Source organism: Ahaetulla prasina, chromosome 3 (genome assembly GCF_028640845.1).
Source record: "Ahaetulla prasina isolate Xishuangbanna chromosome 3, ASM2864084v1, whole genome shotgun sequence".
In the NCBI taxonomy this organism is placed as follows: Eukaryota; Metazoa; Chordata; class Lepidosauria; order Squamata; family Colubridae; genus Ahaetulla; species Ahaetulla prasina.
This window is the reverse complement of record NC_080541.1, coordinates 123,657,893-123,681,907: the sequence shown is the minus strand read 5'-3', so window position 1 is coordinate 123,681,907 and position 24,015 is coordinate 123,657,893. Positions and strand designations below refer to the sequence as shown.

The 24,015-nt window shown below is 36.9% G+C and overlaps 2 protein-coding genes across 6 annotated transcripts in view; one reads left to right on the top strand and one right to left on the bottom strand.

The window, feature by feature from the left end:
* The window catches only part of RALGPS2 (Ral GEF with PH domain and SH3 binding motif 2), an 86,853-nt gene that overhangs the window by 38,574 nt on the left and 24,264 nt on the right, over positions 1-24,015 (bottom strand). For all 4 annotated transcript variants that reach the window (XM_058174754.1, XM_058174752.1, XM_058174755.1 and 1 more), the window contains 4 exons: positions 20,337-20,420; positions 19,863-19,952; positions 18,446-18,538; positions 16,066-16,192 (listed from right to left, as the gene is read on the bottom strand). In XM_058174754.1, the coding sequence (XP_058030737.1) occupies positions 16,066-16,192; positions 18,446-18,538; positions 19,863-19,952; positions 20,337-20,420 (394 nt within the window). The remainder of the gene's footprint in view (positions 1-16,065; positions 16,193-18,445; positions 18,539-19,862; positions 19,953-20,336; positions 20,421-24,015) is intronic.
* ANGPTL1 (angiopoietin like 1) overlaps positions 1-24,015 on the top strand; it is a 40,491-nt gene that overhangs the window by 13,403 nt on the left and 3,073 nt on the right. The window contains exons 3-5 of one of the 2 annotated variants that reach the window (XR_009154104.1): positions 1,976-2,169; positions 5,841-6,111; positions 8,111-9,622. Coding sequence is in view for 1 of the 2 variants with exons in the window: in XM_058174756.1 (XP_058030739.1) it covers positions 1,976-2,169; positions 5,841-6,111; positions 8,111-8,298 (653 nt within the window). In the remaining variant the exon portion in view is untranslated. Of the gene's footprint in view, positions 1-1,975; positions 2,170-5,840; positions 6,112-8,110; positions 16,057-24,015 lie in introns of those variants that run through there. The other variant, XM_058174756.1, reaches the window with a different exon arrangement.

Sequence of the window (24,015 nt, the reverse complement as noted above, 5' to 3'; positions counted from 1 at the left end):
GAGAAAGGCTAGATCCTCTGTTGGGGATGATTTAAATGGAATTTATGCACTATACAGGGAGGTAGAATCAATAGTGCATGTACATCTCAACTCTAATATTTAATCTTAAATTTCTGGAGTAGATCAAATTCTTTGTCTTAATTTTTTTTTTATGTTTGAAGCCAATATATACAATGTTAGGCAAATGCTGTCTTCCTATATTGAATTTTCTATTTTCTCTACAAAGGAGTCTTTGTTTTGCTTTGGTGTGATTCTTTGTTTCTTTAATTCTGTTCCACATTATCATAAACTAAAGAACCTTCAAATTCTTCTTCTAAATGTTCCCCTAATATTTTGTCTTCCAAATATTTTTTTTTAAAAAGTTAGAAACCTCTAGACTATGTTGCAGGAATATGCCCCATTTTTAAAATCTTACATTATTTGTGTAATGTTTCAACCCCGTACTCTAGATTTTAGAAATGAAGGGAGAAGTTAACTATCCTTTAACTAAGTACAGGAGACTGAATAGAATGATCTTCAAGTAATTTTCATAAACTGCACATTCCAATTCTTTATTCTATAACTCTCCTACTCTTATACATCCAGATCAGTGTATTCCATCAACTATTTGTATTGTATATTTTATTTTGTTTAAAACATTTTGTATATTGGGTCAGTTGTGCAGCACTAAAGGCTGGTGTTTCAAGTGTATCTGTCAATGTTTACAATTGGAATGCTATGTAAGTCCATCCATCCATCCATCCATCCATCCATCCATACATACATACATACATACATACCGTGTTTCCCCCAAAATAAGACCCTGTTATATTTTTTTGAACCCTGAAATAAGTGCTTGGCCTTATTGCCATGTGCTCAAAAGCCCGATTAGGCTTATTATCAGGGGATGTCTTATTTTGGGGAAAACAGGGTACATACATACATGATTTTAACTGACCATATTAACAAACTACACATTTTGAAAAATCATATTTGTTACATCTCTTTAAATAATTAATGTCATAATATTAAGTGCTCTAAGATTTACATCCCACATTCCATCCACATTCTCAACAAAAGAAATGTTTTTACTATTTTCAAGTTTAGATTCTCCCAAACAAGAATTATTTAGGAATAATTTCCTAAATGTAATGTAAAAGAAGAATGCCAATCATTTTTGGACCCCAATACCTGCCTATTTTTGACAACTGTCATATATGCCAATTCCAAGATGGCCCATGAAATCAAACTTTCAGTAACTAAAACTTTCATTCATTCACACAAGAAAGAAAATATCCTTTACAGCAGGGATTCTTAAATTGTCAGTTATGACTGCACAAGGTATTTTTAAGCCTAACACATCTGTGCATGCTATCAAAACTAACTTCTGTTTTGATTGGACAAGTTTACTATGCCTGACCGCACAAAGTCCAGAACAAAACTTAGAATGAGTTTTGAGAAATAAGTAAATCCAGAAGTATATACTATATCTGAAATAAAAAATGGGCAGACTCCCTCTTATGTTTGAAACAGATGCAAAATCCTAAAGTAAAGCAGTTATTTTGAGATATCCAAGGTAATAAATAATGATTTAATCTTGGATATATTTTATTATTTAAAACAATAAATGTAGTAGAATGAGTCGTAGAGTACAGATATAATTATATTAATTTACTAAGCTTAAAATATTGCATATAAATTGATTGTTAATTTTCAAAACACATTTAAGATTATGTTTAATTAACATAATTAGTTATTTCACTTCTAAATTCTTCTAAATGAATATATATATTAATAGCAATCATGTCAATATTAGTAATCTTCAAGAAGTTTGAAAATGCTAATTATACAAGATGTCAAGGAACAGCATGAAAAAAGGAAACAACAATGTCTCTTACTAAAGAAAACATAATGGTATTTAATGTCTCTTTTATACATATCAGTATACTAGTGAAAAACAATGGATATTTTTAAAATGCTAAATTGTTTTCAAAAGGCCCATTCAAAGACTGTCATCAAGCCAAACAAACCGGCTATTCCAGCAGTGGGATTTATATGATCAAGACTGAAAACAGTCATGGACCAGTGCAGTTATGGTGTGAGAACAGCCTTGATCCTGGGGGCTGGACAGTTATTCAAAAAAGAACAGATGGTTCAGTGAACTTCTTCACCAACTGGGACAATTATAAGGTAATCATAAAAAAATATATCCAGGGGGCAATTTAAAATGCACTGTTAGTACAGTTAATCCTTTACTTACAACCACAATTGAGTCCCGCATTTCTGTTGTTAAGTGAGACATTTGTTAAATGAGTTTTGCCCCGTTTTATGACCTTTCTTACCACAGTTGTTAAATGAATCACTGCAGTTGATAAATTAGTAATCTGGTTAAGTGAATCTGCCTTCCCCATTGACTTTGTCAGAAGATTGCAAAATGTGAACACATGACCTTGGGACACAGCAAAGGTCATAAATATGAACCAGTTGCCAAGCATCTGAATTTTGATCAAATGATCCTGGGGATGCTTCAAAGGTTGTAACTGTGAAAAATGGTCATAAACCACTTTTTTCAGTGTTGCTGTAAATTTGAACAGTCACTAAATGCACTGTTGTAAATCAAGGACTATCTGTATAAACTTTCCTCATTTTGTTACTCTCTCAATTTGCTGGATTACAACTTTCCTATCAATGATCACAATTTGTGAGATTCCAATATATATGCAAAGTACCAGGAACTAGACAGCTAGCATATATGTAAAGAAAAATAAAATCTGTGTGGAATTATTTAAAGATATGCCCAGATAGGATAGTTTTCTGTGCCTAGTTTAGCATTTGCATGGAAAGCATCAAAAATGTGGCGCTTCATATAATGTACAAATCACTACTGTATAAACTATTCTTACTTCTCCTTCCTGCTAACTTTATGAAAATCAGTATTGTGATTCAGTAGTGTCTTACTTCTTGATTCTGTTAAGGAGAACTGTTTATTGTAAATTTGATAAAAAAAAAATAAAGAATTGGATTTGTTTCAGATCACAATCCTGAACAGAATGATCTGGGAAAATATGCACAGGATTATGTTGTTAACTGGGCATGAGAGTTTTAAATTATAATTAACAAATTATGCTTTTATTTCACAACTCTTCTTTGTTTACAACAGGGGTGTCAAACTCAAGGTCAGATCCGGTCCGCGCAGCCATCCTAGAAACTGTAATGGGCCAGCCCGCATCACTTCGGCTCAGCCAATGCCACCCTTGCATGTGTGCGCACAGGAGGTGGTGAGCACACGCACACACAGGCCCAGTTCGCCGCCGCATGCAGGGCAACAAAAGTAGTCTGTGGGACTACAGTAAAAAAATAGTTCAGACCTTCTAACATCACGAGATTCTTTTTTTCATGCGAAATTGGAAGGTCTGAACTATTTTTTTTTACCGTAGTCCCAGAGACTACTTTTGTTGCCCTGCATGCAACAGCGGCAAACACAGCTGGAAAGCAGGTTAGTGAAAGGATGTAGCTTCCCTGGGTGGGGTGGGGTGATGGTTTGGCATGGATGGTCTGGTTAAAGGGCCCTCAGGTAAGCCGATGTGGGGTGGGTGGAGCTGCTCTGCACCCCTTGCCTTGCTTCATGCTCCACCCCACCACCTTGCTTCGTTCTTCTTTGTTCTTCACCACTTCTACTTGCTTGCCACTGTAACAGAAGAAGAGGCTGAGCAATGTACTGGTGCAGCGGCTACAAAGCGAGGCAGTGGGGGAGGATGAAGCAAGGCGGGGGGGAGTGCGAAGCTGCCCCGTACCATCTTACCTGAGCACCCCGCAGCCAGGCCATCAACTTCCTGGCATTTGCCTTATCTTGCGGTGGCTCCAGCAGCCCTGTCTAGGACCCCATGTGCATCGCTCAGCCTCTTGGTCTGTTGTGGCGGCAAGGAGAAGTGGTGTCAAATAAAGCAAGGCTGTGAGGTGTGTGTATGGAGGACAAAGCAGTGCAGGCTCCCATGGACAGCATGGCTGGTGCCGCAGCCATGAAGTAGGGGGAAAGAGTGAGAAACTGCTTTCAGCGCTGCTCGGTTTCCCACCCCCACCAGGCTGGTCTAGTCTATGGGGGGGGGGGATTGTCTTCCACCTTCTCCACCATGCCGTGAATGCGGATTGACCATCTTCCAAGTCCTGCCACTGTTGAAGTAAACCAACATGCACTGCAATGGACAGACGAAAAGCTCCGCAGGAGGAGGAGGAGCAGGGAGAAGACTGAGGGAGAAGACTGAGGGAACAGGGAGAAGCCCCCCGTCGGCCAGGCACTGAAGCACACCGCCACCAGCCCTGGTATAACTGTCTGAGGTTGGATCAGTTCTCTCTCTCTTTCTCTCTCTCACACACAGAAGTTGGATCAGATTGCTGTCTTACTCTCACTCTCACTCTCTCTCTCTCTCTGCAATGGCAGTGGCAGTGGCAGTGGCAGTGCCTTAGTGGCTAGCCGCTTCTCACTCGACTGTTTTCCCTCTTTCTTCTCCCTGTTCTTCCACCTCAAGACAAAAGCTGCACTTTTCATCTGTCCATTGCAGCGCAGCACCCAGGATTTACTTTGACAGTGGTGGGGCTTGGGGGATGGTCAATCCCCATTCATGGCACAGTGGAGAAGGTGGGAGGATTGCCACCAGCCTGGCAGGGTGGGGTTGGAAACCAAGTGACACCAAAAGCAGCTGAAGATACACCCGCTGTAGCTGCCCCACCTTGCCTCACCTCATCCCACGGGATTAGCCTCCCCCCCCACTCACCAGAGACCCCTGGATTCCTCCCCAAACCCGTTTGGCCCCCACTGGCCATGGCCACCCTAGCCATACCCCTCCCCCAGCCCCTAGAGGACAACCACAATGAGCCAGCCCTCAATGAAATTGAGTTTGACACCCCTGGTCTAGAACTAATTGTTTAAATGACATTGTGAAAAAGCCTCTTCTCTCTAGAATGGAAAAAATATTCTTCTAAGAAGGACTTTGTAGTTTGCTATCAAAAAATAATGTACAAAATGTTGCTAGCATATATATATATATATTAGCCATGGGAGAACAAAGGGCAAGTTGTGAAGATGCTACAAGAGATAAACAATTTATCTGGAGCAGAGCATGCTAAGAAATGATCCTAGGAAATGGATTGCCTACAAGAAAAAAGGAAGTGCAAAGCAAAAATACTGGCTGGATCCTCTTTCATATTCAAATTCATCTTCACTATTTTATCACTATTTTCCATTCATAAATCAAACACAGTGAATTTCCTTCATGATGACTTCCCAATGCTTAATTACAAAAATCATATTTACTATTTAATATAATTTCCAACCCATTTACCTGCTAATCTATTTTAATTTATTAAAAATTATTTTAATCAAATCATTTTTCCATGATATAATTCAAATGTTTTTACTACTACTAATTCTAACAATACTAAGAATTCTCCCTCAACCAATATGAACATGCTATAGTTTCTCACAATCAGTGGTTACTGAGTGGATGCATAACCGTTAATTAGCTTGTGTTTAGAGCTTGAGGTATGTTAGTAAATTGGGAGCTGCTTCATTGTCAGAATCCATTGGCGAACAAAATTCTACAAACTACATTTAAGTCTCACACTTGCATAATGCTTCACCCCATCTCTATCTTCATGCCCTCTCTATCAAAGAGATGGAGGGAAGATGATAATCAATGTGTCTATCTGTGAACTTTCCCCAAATCAGTATTTATGGTCAAAGGTGAATTAATTATTGGATTTTTCCCAATACTTTTAGAGCATGAAGGATATATATTGATTATATATTAAAACTTATATGAGAAATGGAAGGCAATTTATTCAACTTTCTGCTTTGTTTACAGAAAGGGTTTGGAAATGTTGCTGGGGAATACTGGCTGGGACTGGAAAATATTTACTTGCTCTCCAATCAGGATAATTACAGACTTCTGATTGAGTTAGAAGATTGGAGTAATAAGAAAGTCTATGCAGAATACAGCAGTTTTCGATTGGAGCCAGAGAGTGAATATTATCGACTACGTTTAGGCACATATCAAGGGAATGCTGGTGATTCCATGATATGGCACAATGGAAAACAATTTACAACACTGGACAGAGACAGAGATATGCACACAGGTAAGAATTAATACTATTTAGATCTATATACTTATTCTGGCTAAGCTGAGGAAATAATTCGATGAAACACTGGGAAGTTAAAGAGCTTTGCAAAATAGTACTCTGTTTAACATAAAAATATCTTCAACTAGAATGATCTATAGACATGTACAAGTAACTTGTATCTTACTTTTGGCAATAAAAAAACCATATGCTTAGAGTTAGGATTTACATTAAAGGTAAATAGGAAAGTATCTGTTCCGACTATGTGAAAAAGGCAAAAGATTCATATGATCTGTAAAGAAACCAGAGTACTGGATCTCAAAAAAATTTCTGGGTAGGTAGTGTGTTTTCTACTTAATATTATTTTTATCAGAAAAGGATTAAAAAATATCTTCCAAGGTTCCAAATTTTGTGTTACTAATTATACAATACACTGCACCATTAAGTTTGGAATGTCTTATAACATTTTAATTTTTTTTATTATATCTGTCCTTGATTTTTTAGATCTTATTTTACTATTTTTCTGTTTTATATATATGCCTAAGCAACAGTTCTGCCATTGGTTATTTTATTGCATCTAGCTCAGTGGTGAAATCCTCCGCAGATTGCCGCTGGTTCGCTGCCCAAATATGCACAGTGCGCACCAAGCCTGTGCTGCATGTGCGTATGCAGTGTGCCCCAAACACACGCTATGCGTGCATGTGCAATGCATGCCAAATACATGCTGCATGTGCGTGCATGCGCAGTGCATGCCAAACATGTGCTTTGCGTGAAAAAAGCAGGCTTAACAAGATAAGTAGAACAACGAGGGGGGGGGGAACAGCTATTCCATGCGATTTAGATTTGCTAAAAAGCAGGATTTCTTGCTTTCTAGCAAATATAAATCATACAGCACAGCTGATCGTCGGAAATACTGGTTCGAACAAACCAGTAGCCTTTTTTCACTACTGATTCGCCAGAACTGGTGCAAACCGGTAGCATTTTCCCCCTGATTTAGCTGTAATAAATTGATCGATTGTGTGAAAGTATATTACATTCAACACAATATATAATACTACACAGAAAATAAGCTTTGTGGTGATCTGATTTTCCTAAGATTTGGTCTAATTCTTTGAACTTATAAAGAACTGCAGATGCTTATACAGAATTGCGCTTTGTAATATTGAGTTTAATTCAATTATCAAAAGTAACTTTGGAACTGTTAATAGCCAAAGAATATATTATATGGTTTTAATTTTACCTAAATGCTAAAGATACTTCACGGATCATTTAGTTGATCATAAAACTTGCTTTACTTTTAAACAATTATGGAAAAATAATTCCATTATTTTCTATTTTTATCTAATACTTATCCTCTATAAATAGGACAAAATAACTTATAAAGAATGATAGAACAAATACACATGTATTCATTAGGAGCATTCCTTTCTTTTCTCAAAATATAATTACCAGATATAATAAATTCCTCCTTATTTGAAAATTACAATAAGCTTCGATAAAATAAATGGAACACAGGAATCATTATCCCTTAGTACCTATACAATGCATTGGAGAATTCTATTCCAGCACATTCACTAGCTGTTAAGTTCTATTCCATTTCTTGCTTGTGCTACCTCACTAAGCTATTTGACTTAATTGACACAACTGCTTTTTTTCTCTTGCTACTTCTTTTCATTTTAATCGCTCATTCTCCTTCCCTCTATGCTAAATACTATCATGAGAATGATGGAGACAAATATTTGAAGAGGGAATTACTTGAAGGTTTGTTGTAATTGTTTTCCTCAAGATAGAAATTACTTCATCTGAACCAACAGGTCTTCATTAAAATAAGGATTTTATAAGTACAGTTGGATGATTCAGTAACACCATCCTTCTCTAAAATAGTAACAATAGTGTCCATGGCCAAACACTGGAGATAAATCTGTTAACAAGATGACTTTTATACTAAGTAAATTACAAAGAATATGTTTTGTGATGTGATGTGAAATGTATCTTAATGTTTTGTTTCTCTCTGCAGGAAATTGTGCCCACTTTCATAAAGGAGGTTGGTGGTACAATGCTTGTGCTCATTCTAATCTCAATGGAGTATGGTATAGAGGAGGACACTACAGAAGCAAACATCAGGATGGGATTTTTTGGGCCGAATACAGAGGAGGTTCATATTCACTGAAAGCAGTTCAGATGATGATTAGACCTATTGATTGAGACTATGAAAATGTTTTTTAAAAAATAACCCTTGAGTTTGATGCAGATGTCATTTTTCAAGATCTTTGGAGAACTCTACCAAGTATTTTTTTAAATCCTCACTATATTATATATGTTACCGTAATTATATACATTTTAATTACAGAACAAAATTGAAGGCTGCATTTAAAATAATACTGTATTCATATAAGATATGAATATTAACTGCAGCTATTAAACTTACCAGTTTTTCAAGATCAGGAGGAGAAATTAATTGATGTAAAATGACTACCTTTTAAAGCTCAAGTATGAAACATTTTTCTTACGTGTTAAATAGCCAAATCAATTCATTCTCATATGATTAAAACTATTTCAGTTTTTATTTCAGAGACCTGAATGTTAAAAAAAACACCTGCTTTAGAGATCCTTATAGACAATGAGACAAAAGAATTGGAGAGAAACTCTAGTTTTGCAAGTGTATTTTGCATCAAATAATGCAAAATACACTTGCATTATGGCAATTGTTACTAGATAGTTCTCTAGTTACAATGGCAATCGGTTCAGGAATTTCCATCACTAGGCGATGCGATAATAAAGTATGATGTCATGTAACTACATAATTTAGAATGGCAATTCCCGCAGTTCTCTGCCCTCATTAAGTGAGGATCATGGGTCCTTAAGCGAGCAGCTCCTTGTAACTTCCTGCTGGCTTACAACAACCAAAGTCAGTGGGAAGTGCTATTAGCCATAATTCAAAGTCTGACTCCAACCATAAACCTGATGTTGTTGTTCCAGCTGGCCTGTGCTTCAGAATTGTCAGACTCAGGAACCAGTAAGATTCAATTATGGCTGATCTGTTATAGGTATCTCCTGTTTCCAAGTCCCAGACCTAGGCTCATACAGAAGTGAGGCTTCTAATGAAACAAAGGGCAAATCATGAGTAATTGCAGTCAGCCGGTTGCAGACAAATTTGATTAGTTCCTGAGCTTCCAAGTCCTTGTTGGAAACAACCATTTGGCTATCCAGCTCTTGAATCATATTTCTGCTTCTTGCTTGTGACTCTTGGCCTTTGGACTGGCTGACTGCCCAATTTGGCATCCTGGATCTTTTGGAACATCTCTGGACTATGTCTGTTATTTCTTTGACTGTATTTGGCTCCCTTCAAGCAAGCATTCTTTACTGGGCATTTGAATTTCATTCCTGTCTGCTACTATCTGCCTAAACTGCAGTAAATATTCCTGCTTCTACAGTACTCTGTTTTTGTCTGTGTGTCACCAACCTTAAAAAAGAACAGGAAGCTGACCAGAAGTTGCAAGCTCCAGGCAGCTTGCAAGCAGATAGGCAGGTAAGTGGCTGCTGCTGGATGCAAGGAGGTGTGTGAGTGGTAAGGGAGGCATAGTGCAAGTGTGGCGGGGCTTGGGATGGCTGCTGTTGTTTGGGAGAAGGGGCACAAATGGCAGTGACACACCGTATGAGGGCTGAGAGTCCCAGGGAAGGTGTGCCAGAGTGTGCAAGTGGCTGGGGAAGTGCAAGTACAGAAAGGCTGGGAGACAGGCAGGGAAGGTCACATATAAAGATCATGTGACCACAGGGTGCTGCACCATAACCTTATTAAGAGCCAACTGGATCCTCTAAATCATGATCCAATGATCAGGAGGGTACTGGAATGGCCAGACATTCAAGGACTAGTTGTAACCATCATTTGTTCAGTGCTATCATAACTTTGAATAATCGCTAAACAAATGATGATCATTAATTGTGGACTACCTGTATTTTACAGCACAATTTTTATAAGACATGGGAATCCTACTTATTCTGGATCAGAAACTACACATTATTTTGAAAGTCAAATCCAAAATTGGTAGCATTGCTACAACACTGTACATTACTGTACATTAGACCAATGTTATTAATCCTATGTTGCAAATTGGACTGTTTCAGGAGTTACAAACTACTTAATTTATGTTTTTAATAAAGTTCAGTGTATTAGACGTGTTCTATGAAATTGATTTCAGTAGTATTGAATGACTGAATAATGTGTTAAAAATATGTTATAGTTAGAATTAAAGTATATACAAGTGGTTGTAAATTGAGACACCATGTGACTGGACAAATAACTGTTTTTATGATAGTTGTAAAGAATATATCATCTATTAGTTTAAAAATATTCAAAATAGTCCAGTACTATGTTCCAGGCAATGGGGGAATACCTCCAAAATAGTATTTCCAATCTCTTAAAAGCTATTTAATTCAGCAAATCACACAGCCAAATAAGTTTTTGTAAAAAAATATTTTTTTTTACTCAACCCTCCTAAATATTAAATACCTAAATATTAAATACCATTTGTAATGGCAAGATTGATTAGATGTTTTTTATATTCATTTTAGTGTATAGGTAGTTCTTTTACAACCACAACTGGAACCAGAATTTTGGTTGTAAGTTGTTGTGGTTATAAATTAAGACACAATGTGACCGGACTCAATTTGCGACTGTTTTTATGACAGTTGTAAAATAAGTTACAACAATGCTGGAAGCATTGTTAGAGACCCCACATACCAACTTCATGGTCTGTTTCTGTTGCTCCCCTCTGGGAGGAGGTTTCCAAGTATTTATAGCAGGACTACCAGATTCTGTAACAGCTTTGTTCCTTATGCTACCTGCCTTGTAAATTTGCAGGATTCATTTTGTCACCATGTATATGTATACATTCGAACTAGACTGTGGTGTTTCTTTGTGTCATATACCAGTATATGTGTGTGTAGGTGAGCATATGCCTAAGGTTATCTTTTGAGAGCTGAATGCAATGAAATTTCATTTTAATGTATGCTAATTAGTGTACATTTAAAGTGACAATAAAGACTCTATTCTATTCTATTCCATTCCATTCCGTTCCTCTCCACTCTATTTCTCTCCTTAATCACATCTGCTCATCCCATCAGCAGGGATGAGCAAATGTGAGTTCTGGGTCCCATCCACAAAGGAATATTATCTTACCTGGCAGGACCCAAGAGGAAAGCCTTTTCAGCCATGCCACCCACCCTTTGGAACATCATTTTCCTTGAGGTCAGGCTGGCCTCAACCTTGCTGGTCTTCCTGCAAACATGATTTTGCCTTCTAGCCTGGGAATTTTGTAATGTGAATATGGAGCCTGCAAAGTCATCCTGATTGTATAATGGTATGCTAATTAGGGAACATTCAGATAAGAGACAGCATAGTCCACAGCTGAATGTGGGCAAAACAAGAAACTCAGAAGAGACCCTCTCTAAGTTCTCAGGTCATAAAAGTGACAGTGGGAGATTTTTACTTTTAGAGTGGCTATATAAATAAATATTCTCACTCACTAATACTCTATGATCGTTCTTCCCTTCCTTCTGTCCTCTATCTTTTCTAGTTCATGGCCAACAAATTCTGATTTTTTTCTAGCAATTCCCATTTAATTTGCTTTAGAAATAATGTTAAAATATTACTTATTTAGGGATTTTGTATGGATACCTTTCATTGTACTGTCACCTCTCTGGCAGTCTCAGAATATATGGCTTACCAAGTTTCATTTAAATCTTAAAGAAAGGCGTAAATGAGGGAAATTCTTGGGGGGAGGTTAGTAGCAATCTTACTATTATTGCTAAGGGCGTATCTTTCACTTTAGAATTACTGGAAAATGTCTCCTTCTTAGTAAGAAATTCAGAAGAGTTCACCCATCCAATATTTATATACACAATTTGATAATGTATCAAATTGTGGCAATTAAATGGCAAGTTGAATGCCATTTAAACTTACCTCTAATCCTTTTTGCTGACATTTTTTGATATCTATTGAAAAGTTTTCCAGATCAGCGATCACCAACTAGTGGTCCATGGACCACTGGTGGTCTGTGTGAAAATTTTGGTGGTCCCCAGAAAAATTATTTGCATTTTTTTATATTGCACTAAATTAGGGGTCCTCAAACTATTGCTCCTGGGATGGATACGTGCAGTGAACGTTTGTGTTGCTGCAGAGTCTCCCCCTTCGGGATCTTTTTGTGTGGGGCAGAGGGGGGCAGAAATTTCGACTTGGGGTCTGCTTCAGGCTCCTGGTGTGGGGCTTTGGGCAAAGGCTGGAGGGAAATGCCACTGGTGGTGAAGAGCCGGAGGGCCTTGTTCCAGTGGGACTGCCTCATGGCCCGGAACTGGCTGAGCATCTCAGCCCACTGAGCCTCCAGGTGCTGGTGCTTGGCCTTGCACTCCCGCAGGTCTTCCCTCCGCTTATAGTCCTCAGTGAGGTGCTTCTGCTGAGCTGCCTTCTCGCTCAATCAAATTTGAACTGAGCCAGCTGTTTTGCCAACTCTTTCTCATAGTGGCTGCTTAGCTCCAACAGTTGCTTCCTGTTGGGGCCCTAAAGAGCCCGGGCAGGTGAGGAGTAGCAAGTAGAGGCTGGCAAGGTGCCCCTTGATGTGAGTGACATTGAGTTGGCCATGCCCACCCAGTCACATGACCACTTTACCACGCCCACCCATTAGGCAGATCATATTAGTGGTCCACGGGATTTAAAATTATAAATTTAGTGGTCCCTGAGAGCCAAAAGGTTGGTGAACCTTGTTCCAGATCATGTTTAGAGTGAACTATCCATAGATCGAATAAAGGAATGTATCTACTTGAATGAAGCGACTGAGGCAAATAGGTGATTGAATCAGTAATGGGTACCACATACCTTCACTACCAGTTTGGAACTGTGAGCAAGCGCGCGCTTGCTTCGCTCGTGGTGCTTCTGCACATGTGCAGAACCTTCTGCGCATGCGCAGAACGTCCATGATGACGCCCCCGAACCGGGGCGAACCGGTAGAAATCCACCACTGGCTTGAATGGTCTTTATACAATACTATAATAATCCTATAGATTAATTACTATATTATATGCAACTACCTAAAATACACAATAGTAATAGAGTAATACTTCTCTATCTTTATTTTCACGTTTGGCAAATCCATTTACTTCAGGGGTGAAATATTACTGGTTCGCTCCGGTTCGGGGGAACCAGTAGTGATAAAAAAACTACCTGTTCAGGCAAACCGGTAGTAAAAAAAAGCTACTGGTTCAGTTGAACCAGTAGTTTAAAAGCTACTGGTTCGGTCAACGAAGCTTTCGAAGTGCTGTCCCGGTGCCTGGAGGCCGTACGGGTCTGGATGGGGAGAAATAGGCTCAAGCTCAATCCCTCCAAGACAGAGTGGCTGTGGATGCCGGCATCCCGGTACAGTCAGCTAAATCCGCGGCTGACCATCGGTGGCGAGTCATTGGCCCCGATGGAAAGGGTCCGCAACTTAGGCGTCCTCCTGGATGAACGGCTGTCTCTAGAAGATCATTTGACGGCCGTCTCCAGGGGAGCGTTCTACCAGGTTCGCCTGGTACGCCAGTTGCGCCCCTTTCTGGACCGGGATGCCCTATGCACGGTCACTCACGCACTCGTGACGTCGCGCCTGGATTACTGCAATGCTCTCTACATGGGGCTCCCCTTGAAGGGCATCCGGAGGCTGCAGTTAGTCCAGAATGCGGCTGCGCGGGTGATAGATGGAGCCCCCCGTGGCTCCCGTATAACACCCATCCTGCGCAGGCTGCACTGGCTACCTGTGGCTTTCCGGGTGCGCTTCAAGGTGCTGGTGACCACCTTTAAAGCGCTCCATGGCATTGGGCCGGGTTACTTACGGGACCGCCTACTGCTACCGAATATCTCTCACCGACCCGTGCGCTCTCACAGAGAGGGTCTCCTCAGGGTGCCGTCAGCGCGGCAATGTCGTCTGGCGATGCCCAGGGGAAGGGCCTTCTCTGTGGGGGCCCCCACCCTCTGGAATGAACTACCCCCCGGTCTTCGTCAGCTTTCGGACCTCCGGACCTTCCGCCGCGGGCTTAAAACACATTTATTTAACTGTGCAGGGCTGAGCTAAATTTTAAATTTTAAATTACTGGTTTTTAAATTGGCTTTTATTTTATATTTTTAATTTTAAATTAATAGGCGTTTAGAATAAGTTTTTTAACTGTTTTTATATTTCTTACATTGTATTTATGTGTTTTAAATGCCTGTACACCGCCCTGAGTCCTTCGGGAGATAGGGCGGTATATAAATTTGATAAATAAATAAATAAATAAACAAATCGTTTAAAAAAGCTACCGGTTTCTCTGAATCGGTATTTCTGATGATCAGCTGTGGCACGTGGTTTAGCTTTGCTAGAAAGCAGGAAATCCTGGTTTTCAGCAAAGCTAAATCACGCGGCACAGCTGATCCCCCCTCGCTGTTCTACTTACCTTCCCAAGCCTCCTTTTGGTGCATACTGTGCATGTGCGCACATGCAGCACGCATTTCATGCACATGTGCGTTTGGCGTGCACTGTAAACTGGTAGCAAACCAGTTCAGATTTCACCACTGATTTACTTGTTCTTCAATAGTGTAAATATGTCCTCAGCACTATAGAAAACATTGCTATTGGAGGCAAGAAGTGTGGCTTCAGTGGGAATCCACACTGCTTCTAGTTCAAAATATTTTAAAGTTGAAACACTGTGTATGTCCCAAGTACGTTTTGCATTTTCCATATTTACTGAAAGATTTTTCAAGATGTGCCAATGTATTCCTGCTAAAGTCCAATTGCAGCAAAACACCTCTCAAGGGCAGAAATCAATAAATTTCATGAATATTGGCTATTTCTCCAATTAATTTTTTTTAATTTGAATTTATATCCCGCCCTTCTCCGAAGACTCAGGGCGGCTTACACTGTGTTAAGCAATAGTCTTCATCCATTTGTATATTGTATACAAAGTCAACTTTTATCGCCCCCAACAATCTGGGTCCTCATTTTACCTACCTTATAAAGGATGGAAGGCTGAGTCAACCTTGGGCCTGGTGGGACTTGAACTTGCAGTAACTTCAAGCAGCTGTGTTAATAACAGACAGACTTAGTCTGCTGAGCCACCAGAGGCCCTTGTGGCAATCCTTGTTGCCAGGAAGTAAGAACTATTCAAAAATGTAAATCCATATGCCCATTTTGCACAGAGAACAAAAACGGTATTTTTGTACAGTTGTTGGATAGGAAATGTGAAAACAAGGACTGGATTTTTTTATTTTGAGAATGACTGTTGCTTAGGGCTCGCTCGCTCTCCCTCCCTCCCTCCCTCCCTCTCCCTCCCCCCCCCCTCTCTCTCTGGAAGCAACAGGAAATTTCTAAAATGAAGTAATGAACTAAGCTGGGCTCTTTTAAAATAATTAATGACTGCCAGGATAATAGATGTCAACAAGAGGGATGAGGTGAATTGATCTAGTTTTTTTCTTTTTCAAGTGCTGAAATTCAATAAAAATTCAAATATTAATCCTGAATTCTTAGCATGCCCCTTGTAATGTCCAATTTTTCAAAAGAAAAAGTATTTTGCACATAATTTATATTTAAAAAAGACCTTAAAAGATATTAAATGCAAATTTATGATAGTTATGAAATCAAGACATTTGCAATCACAATCCAAAGCACTCTGTTTGAGAACACAGATTCTGTAAATAACCAAGAAAACCTCAGCTGGCGAGGTTGCCTTAGCCCTCAAGCAGATAGCCTAATCATCATCAGCCTCTGTAGGCTGGTCAAGAGTCAAATGTCTGACTAAAACAGCTTTGCAACACAAGCTTTATTATGTTGCTTTATATTGAAAAGAGAATGAATTTTAAACTTAAGCCATAAGATACTCTCTTTAAACAGAAACAGCTGTTAAGTTCACAGACTGCAGCCAATATCAATATTTTAACAGATTAACTAAAATTTTTTAAAGTATTTGTCTTACCTAAATAAGGAATACAAGGAGTCATCTTCAAGCTACTAATATAGTCTCTAAGTCTTTTATAATTGTCCTCTTTGCTCATTATGTATTCCAGTTTGTCAAAAGAAGCTTTGTCTTTTCGGCTCAGTAACTTTTGGGAAAATAAAGAACAGAAAACTATTACTGTAAAAGCTATCCTTTTATATTAACATATTTAATAGTTATTTTATATGACGAAATGAGATACTTAATGCCTACAACTGACCAACAAGAAAACATTTAAAACAGACATTTAATCTGTTAGAAGACAAACATCAAGGCCAAATTATCCTTCATATTAAATCCCTATTATTCTGATGGTGATTTTTAAAATAAGTTTAAAAAGTAGCAATAGCTATAAAATTTATCAATATTTTTTTTTAAAAAAGTTTATACATTCTCTCTTGGTAGTCATAACAGAGTCAAAATACAGTGCACACTTCAAAGTCAAAAACCATAAACTGCCATTAGATAACGTGTCAAAGATCTCAAAGCATCAAAGTTCAGGGAGGAAAAATTACTGCCCTAGATACTGAATATATCAGAATCTAATGAAGACCCTAACTGAAGAAAAGGTGGAAGGAAGCCATATGAATTATCTAATAAATAATTATCTAACAATTATCTCTTCTCTTTATAGTCCTCTGCACTGCTTCTCATATATTTCCAGAAAATCTTCCAATTTTTCAAAACATATTTTCAAAAGGATAGCTTTATTTTCCTCCAGATAGAAATAGCAATAGCACTTTGACTTATATACTGCTTCATAATTCTTTACAGCACTCTCTAAGTGGTTTTAAGGAGTCAATATATTGCCCCAAATAATCTGGATCCTCATTTTATCGACCTCGGCTGAGTCAACTTTCAACTGGTCAGGATTGAACTGCTGGCAGTCAGCAGAGTTAGCCTGCAGTACTGCATTCTAATCACTACGCCACCATTGCTATTGGTATCATCTAGTGCAGTGGTGTCTAGTGCAGCCCATGAGCCAGTTGCATCACGTGCTGGCGCCACCCCTGCCCAGTTTAGTGAAGGGGGAAAAAGTCTCGATACGTCACATGACGATGCTGTGATGACGCGAGTTTGACATCCCTGTTCTAATGTTAGAGGCCTTTGAAAGAATGGAGCATTTATTTGAGGCTGAAATTATGCCTCAGATAAGCAGCAGAACCATTCACTAAGCACCACTACCTTTTAAGCCTTTAGTTCCTGACCATCTCAGTAAACAAGTACCACTTGTAATTTTTCTGTAGGATTTGAGGGGAAGAAATGGCATCTTCAAGATGACTCTGTGAAGAATGGAACCTACAACCTTAGTTGTATGAAAAACCAGTGAGTAGACTGGCTTTTCGATACCTCCTCTCTGGACAACGAAAGGACTTAAGATCACCTATAACTCCTCCAGGCAGTTGCTTCTCACAAGCAGACTGCAAGCCAGGAGTTTCTGGCAAGTTTAGAGCTCAGGGAGAGAAGGGAATAGCCATCTTGCTCAAACCACAGTTGGTGCCTTTCAAAGAATCTTGAATTTACATACTTCTTTTTCTAATCACTTTTGCAAATTGCTTGGTAACTCTGTTCAGATACTAGAAACCTTTGGATCAACAGGTTTTCCAATACCTGGTGAGTTTCTTCAGTCCTCAGCAAAAAACTTTTAAATACAAGCTTAAGAACTTTAAAAAGTATTATTATGTTTAATATAGGGTGATTAAAATTTTGACTTTAGAAAGTTACAAATGTGTTACGGGTTCAGATTAATTTGAAATAAATTATAAAGATTTTTTTCCATGGAAAAATATTTTTATTTTGAATCCTAAAAAAAGTGTAAGATAATTTAAGAATTGGACACTTACAGATAGCTAAAAATTTCAATTAAAGGAGAACACTCAAACTGGACTTCGGATGAAGCAAAATATTCTAATATACTAAAGGATATTTTTGAACACTAAACCTAGAAGTTAACTTTAAGAGTGTTTGCCTCTATAGAATGACTATCTAAAAGATGTTACGGAAGTGGAATAAGTTTTACCTGACATAATGGAGACTGATTTGAAATTGGAATTAAAAATAACGGGCTATAAGAATAATATGGAAAAAGATGCTACGTGGATATACAAAAGAAATTGGTTAATGTCACAATAATTAAAAGGGTTAAACAAATAGCAAATCAAGAAAGTGACCTGGATAATTTTCTTATATTGAATAAACAAAAGAAGCTTTTTAAAGCTTTGAAGAATTTTATAAGAAGGGACAACGTTTCTTTATACCAAAGATGCCTGTAGAATTCATTGGCTAGGTCTGCTCCTTGTATAATTAATGTTTTGTTATTTATTAAGAAAAAAGCAATTATTTAATGTAATTCACTCACCGCCCATGTTTTAGTCAACCTGAAGATGGGGGCACTTTGCAATCCAGAAACCACAGCCATAAGAGCATGTAAATTATTTAGTTCATAAAGTTTCTGAAGACAAGAATAGAAATGGAAGCTCAATATCAAGTAATTATTTACTAGTATTAAATCATAAACGTCTGAACAATTTTCTAAGAATGCAGTGCAATAAAGAATGGATACAACCAAATGATAACTGATAATTCAGCCAAAATAAGTGAATTATAAAGCTTCACAACTATTCTGTTCTATACAATTTAGATTAGGTTGGATCCAAAGCAGAAACTTTCAAATGCTTTCTCTTTGCCTGACCTTAGGTTCTATAAATAATATTCTTTTAAGGATTGAGAGAATCTGCTGATATATTTTTTGATAGAGGGGAGAAAGAAGTACAAAAGAAATATTGAGAGTGGAACAGAAAGGAACTCTACTAATTATTCAACAATCACTTCCTCTCCCCTCATTCTGTTGCTGCAACCCATTCTATCACAAGGATTCCCAAAACATTTGAGGGTCTTGGGTCTGGAGAAATCTAGATTCTGTTTAAGCCCCTCTGTAGCTATCTAAATGTGATTTTTGTGTGTAACCTAGCTTGGCCTGGGGCAAAACAAACATCTACCACTTCTTTAACTAGGTTAAGAGATCAGCAGCTCACTTTTATACTCTTTTAAGTATAAAATTAAGGTTAGTGTTACTTAGAACAGAGAAACTGGGGGAAAAATTAACACAGAAATATAGTATAGAGCAGAAATATGTGCCTCACATCTGTTGACTTTCTATGGTTCCCAGTTTAACAACTCTACCAAATTGTGTCTATTGATAAAATATACATGACATTGCTAGAATTAAAATTACATATTTCTATTAGAACTCTGATAAAAATATCTAAATCTGAAACTGTTGCAAATAGAAAACAATTTTAAAATTCCAGCAAAAGAAAGTATAAAACCAAGTAACATAAAGTATTATTTTGGTGACTGATGTGAGCAAATGTTAATATTATTCTTGACTTTATCAACAAATACTTGTTGTTTGTACTATGTGCTCAAGAGAAACATGCAACCAGTAAATCAAAACTTTTAATACATTATTCAAAAGATAGGAGCCAGAAAATGTTGTATACTTTTTAACATACATTTATTTACAAAGGTAATTAATTTGTGATTGATTCAAGATACGTACTGTCAGTTTCAGAGGAACAGTTTCACTAGCAATATCATAATCTACTTCTGCAACTTTCAAACAATAATGAAGAATCATTACCATATGTTGTAATTTCTATAATTGATTAACAATAATAAATTTCTCATATCATAAGCAAATGGAATCAAAATTGTAATAGGTTTTTAAAATGGCGTTTTAAAGTTTAAAACTGTTTCCAAAAAGGTTTTCTTACCTTAGCAGTTTTGATATAGTGGCTTAGGACTTCAGCTCTTATTTTCAATGTCTGTGCATGAAGAATCTCCCTAACCACCCAAAAGCTTACCTGAAGACAAAAGGCCTACATTAAAATATATACAAAAAGGAAGTGATGGTAGTGCTAATAAAAATGTGAATACTGAACTAATCAATCAACAATTTTCACATTATAAAATCACTTATTCACTTTAAAAGATGCAAATTACTCCATTAGAATGAATACTTCAGTCCTGAGAATTCAATTAGTATAGATTCATCCTATTCATTCAGATAGATGGGGATGTTTACTCTTATTTTTGTTATGCAACCTCATTGAGGGAAAGGGCAGAGATGGGAGAGGAGAGTATAGAGATATCCCTGCTTTTAACAGAAGTTAAGATTTTAACAAAAAAAAAATGTTTATTAATTGCACCATTTAATTATGATGTATACAGTTAGCCTCAGAACTTACATGGTTGAACCTTCTTGTAAAAGCAACTGCGTTTGGTGCTGAACTATATTTTTCCTTTTTATTCCAACCACAGCTTGACAGTTCCTAAATGATAAATAAATAATTTAATGTCAGTGTTCAGACTGCAAAGCAAAACATGATTTTTCCTTTTATTAATAAAAATTTTATTTATATTCTTCCTTATACACATCCTGATGTGTATGATGTACTAGATATAAATGTTAATTCTGAGTATGGTTTTGTAAAAGTACTATGAATTGTAACATAATTTGCACAATGCCATGTCTTGAGCAATGTGTGAATCTCTGAATCTTCAGAAGCATTTCATTTGCAATTTCTGTTGAATAGTATTCTAAACTGAGATAGGTAAATAAATGAAAGTGTGAAATCTGAACTATCTTGTATATCCTTTTTAATGTTTAAATTTGTCTAATTGTATACATTTCCACTAAAATTCTCAAGTTACAAAAACCAGAAATAAGTACTATTCTCTAATGTATTCAGGAAAATTTTGTTAATAAATACACAATATTATTAGCTTGATTCCCTTATAACAAGCCACAAATTGCTGCTTTCTGTATGAACCTTGTGTTCTCATTCTCATGACTTTCTGATTTTAAAAAAAGGAAGTTTTTAGTAACATACTAATTGTGTAAAGATAGCCCGATTCAGACATTATGTAAACTGGAGTATTTACCTGTAGGGACTCCATTGCAGAATCATCCCTTATCAATGTCATTGAAATGATGTTGGCTTTCCTGCAGCATTCATGAATTTAGCACAGATTATTGCACAGAACGATCTGTACCCTAGCTTATGTGAAACATAATAAAAATGCTATCCTTTGTGCTGAACACATGAATAACTTCAAAGGACTTCAAACATCACTGGAGCAACACTGAGTCGGGAGTTATCCAGTGTGCTCACCTGATCAGTGCTCCAGATTCATAATGTCTGAATGATCTAGAGTTTGTCTGCAATCCAGAACTGGAAACACTCTTCAAACTAGGAAGGACAAGATAAAATAAGGAGAGAATGGAGGGGAAATCTTGAAGAACTGCAAGAAGAGAGTAAGATCACTGAAAGAAGACAGAAGCTGTTGAAGAACGGTTTATCTGCCAATACGTAAACACTGAAGTACCATTACAGGTAATCTTTGACTTAAAATCATTTGTTTAGTGATTGTTTCAAGTAATGGCACAAAAAAAAATGACTTTTGACCATTTTTCACACTTATGACCATTGCAACATCCCCACTGTCACGTGATCAAAATTCAGATGCTTGACAACCGACATATTTATGACGGTTTCAGTATCCCAGGGTTAAGTGATCACCTTTTGCAACCTTCTAACAAGTAAAGTCAATGGAGAAGCTAGAGTCACTTAACAACCGTGTTGCTAATAACTGCAATGATTCACTGAACAACTGTGGTAAGAAAAGTTGTAAAATGGGGTAAAACTCACCTTAACAATTGTCTTGGTTAGCAATGGAAATTTTGGGCTCAACTTTGGTCTCAAGTCGAAGATTACCTGTACTCTTTTAAGTATCCTATATTTTTATTATCTCCTGAAGGGCAGAGCATGTAACAAGACTTATTTTATGTGAGAAAGTTATCAGATCAGATGTATCCATGAAAAGTTTGAATGTCAAATAAGAATTGTCCTGGTACAGTATCTAAAAGTTACAATTCCATTACACAAAATAATCTACTTCTATTTTGGTAAAAGGCAATTGTGTAAAGTACTAGATTTGAGAATCGAAGACTGGATCCCAAAATCAGCAAGAATTCAAAATATGGTAACATTTTTATGTTTAGCAAAAAGGTTTTTTTAAATATTTGTTTTATGTCAAGAACTCTTAATATCTGATTTTATAATAACTTTTAAGTATCTGTAAATCTGACAACATTATGTTCTTTCTGCTCCAAATAATTGATAGTGAGTTTATATAGGGGAAATTTTATATTAGATGTACACAAAGGATAAATTCAGTTTTTTAACATATTACTCTCGAGATGAATAGCTATATAAATCAATTGAATAAACAAGCAAACATTCTAAAGAAATAATTTTAATCATTTGCATTGTTTATCAATAGCTTTCAATGGGGAACTACATTATTTCCTGATAGTCTGAATTAATTTTGGAAAATGGCTCAATTCAATATCTTGAACTTCTTAAAAATCAGGAGAATTGCAGAAAGCAAGCTACAAAGTTATGTTCATACATATCAGATAATAGCATTACCAAATGACATTATTTAAATTCCCTAATACAAATATTTTGGAACAATCATCTTCACTTCAACAGATCTTTGAATGAAGAAAAGAAGCAGGGAAAGTAAGAATCAATTTTTATTATTTTTTCAACTGACCAATAGGAAAGAGCAAGAAAGACATTTGATGGGGTTCATAGACAAGCTGGTCCTACTGCAAGAACAAATTCCTTCATGTCCATCAAATGCAAAAAGGTAATAAGGCTGGTAGCACTTCAACTTCCCAATCCACTTTTCTAGAATATACTATATCAATTTGTCTGGAGTTTGTAAAAATTGTAAGCAGTTGATATAAACAGACAGCAATTTTCTAGACCACCATTGCTTGGTTGGTTTAAAAATACTGTTAATTGTGATTGTGAAAAGAGAGCATGCCAGCTATTTTATAATCACTTTTTCCAGTAGCTAAAACCACTGTTGCATATTGTTATAATGGTTTAAGTGGAGGACATGGCAAAATGTCATGTTGGGTACCAGCAATAGGAGGCTGAAAACTATCTCTCTCTGTGTTAGAGAGATAGTCCTGAAGCAGTCAAAAATCATCTAATTCTCCAACTCCACAGAAAAAGAAAAGAAACTATTTGGAGCTCCCTCCAATCCCCAATTTTCACCTGGGTTGCTACAAGAAACATGTCAAAAACAAGAACAGCCCAGATCAACTCTGAGTGTCTTGAAAGTAGAATCAGCATCATTAAGGTAGTATATATTTTCTATATATGAAGAAGGTCTTTGAAGCTGTAAGTCACCTTGTAATTTAAACAGCTACATTGGCAAACAATTTCTCATCCTTTGTTTTTATATTAAGATACTCAGTGTTTCTCACCCTACATTAAAAAAATAAACCTCTTCTCAATGTTAACTTTTTTCTTCCCAAAAGTATAAAGATAAATATGCTAGACTGCAAACTTTGGGGCAGATAAATCCTAAAAGAATTATGTTCTTTAATTTACATCACATCTTTTTATATGAAAAGATTCTGAAAAAGATTGGAATAAAATGTATTCTTTAGATAAATTATGAGATTTGCCTTCTTCATAAAGTCCACTTTCAGTCTAAAATAACTCCCTAAGATCAACCCTTAGGAAAATTGGCATAAAAGTCTAATCAGTGATCTTGCCTTTTTTTTTCATCGTTAGAGAAATGGGATTAATAAAACATAGAAAAGAATGATTTTAGTAATAGATGTTTCTGCATGAATCAAGGAATGGATGTAGTAGAAGAAAAATGGTTTGCAAAGATTATAAAGGCATGTAAAGGTATGATGGGTGGGATTGATTTAAATTAAGTTTAGATTCTCTTTTTCTTTCTGTTGTGTTAATTTCTTTTTCTAACTGTATCTTATTCTTTTGGAGTTCTGCATATTTTTTATGCTGCAAAAGAACATCATTATGTACATAGAATAGA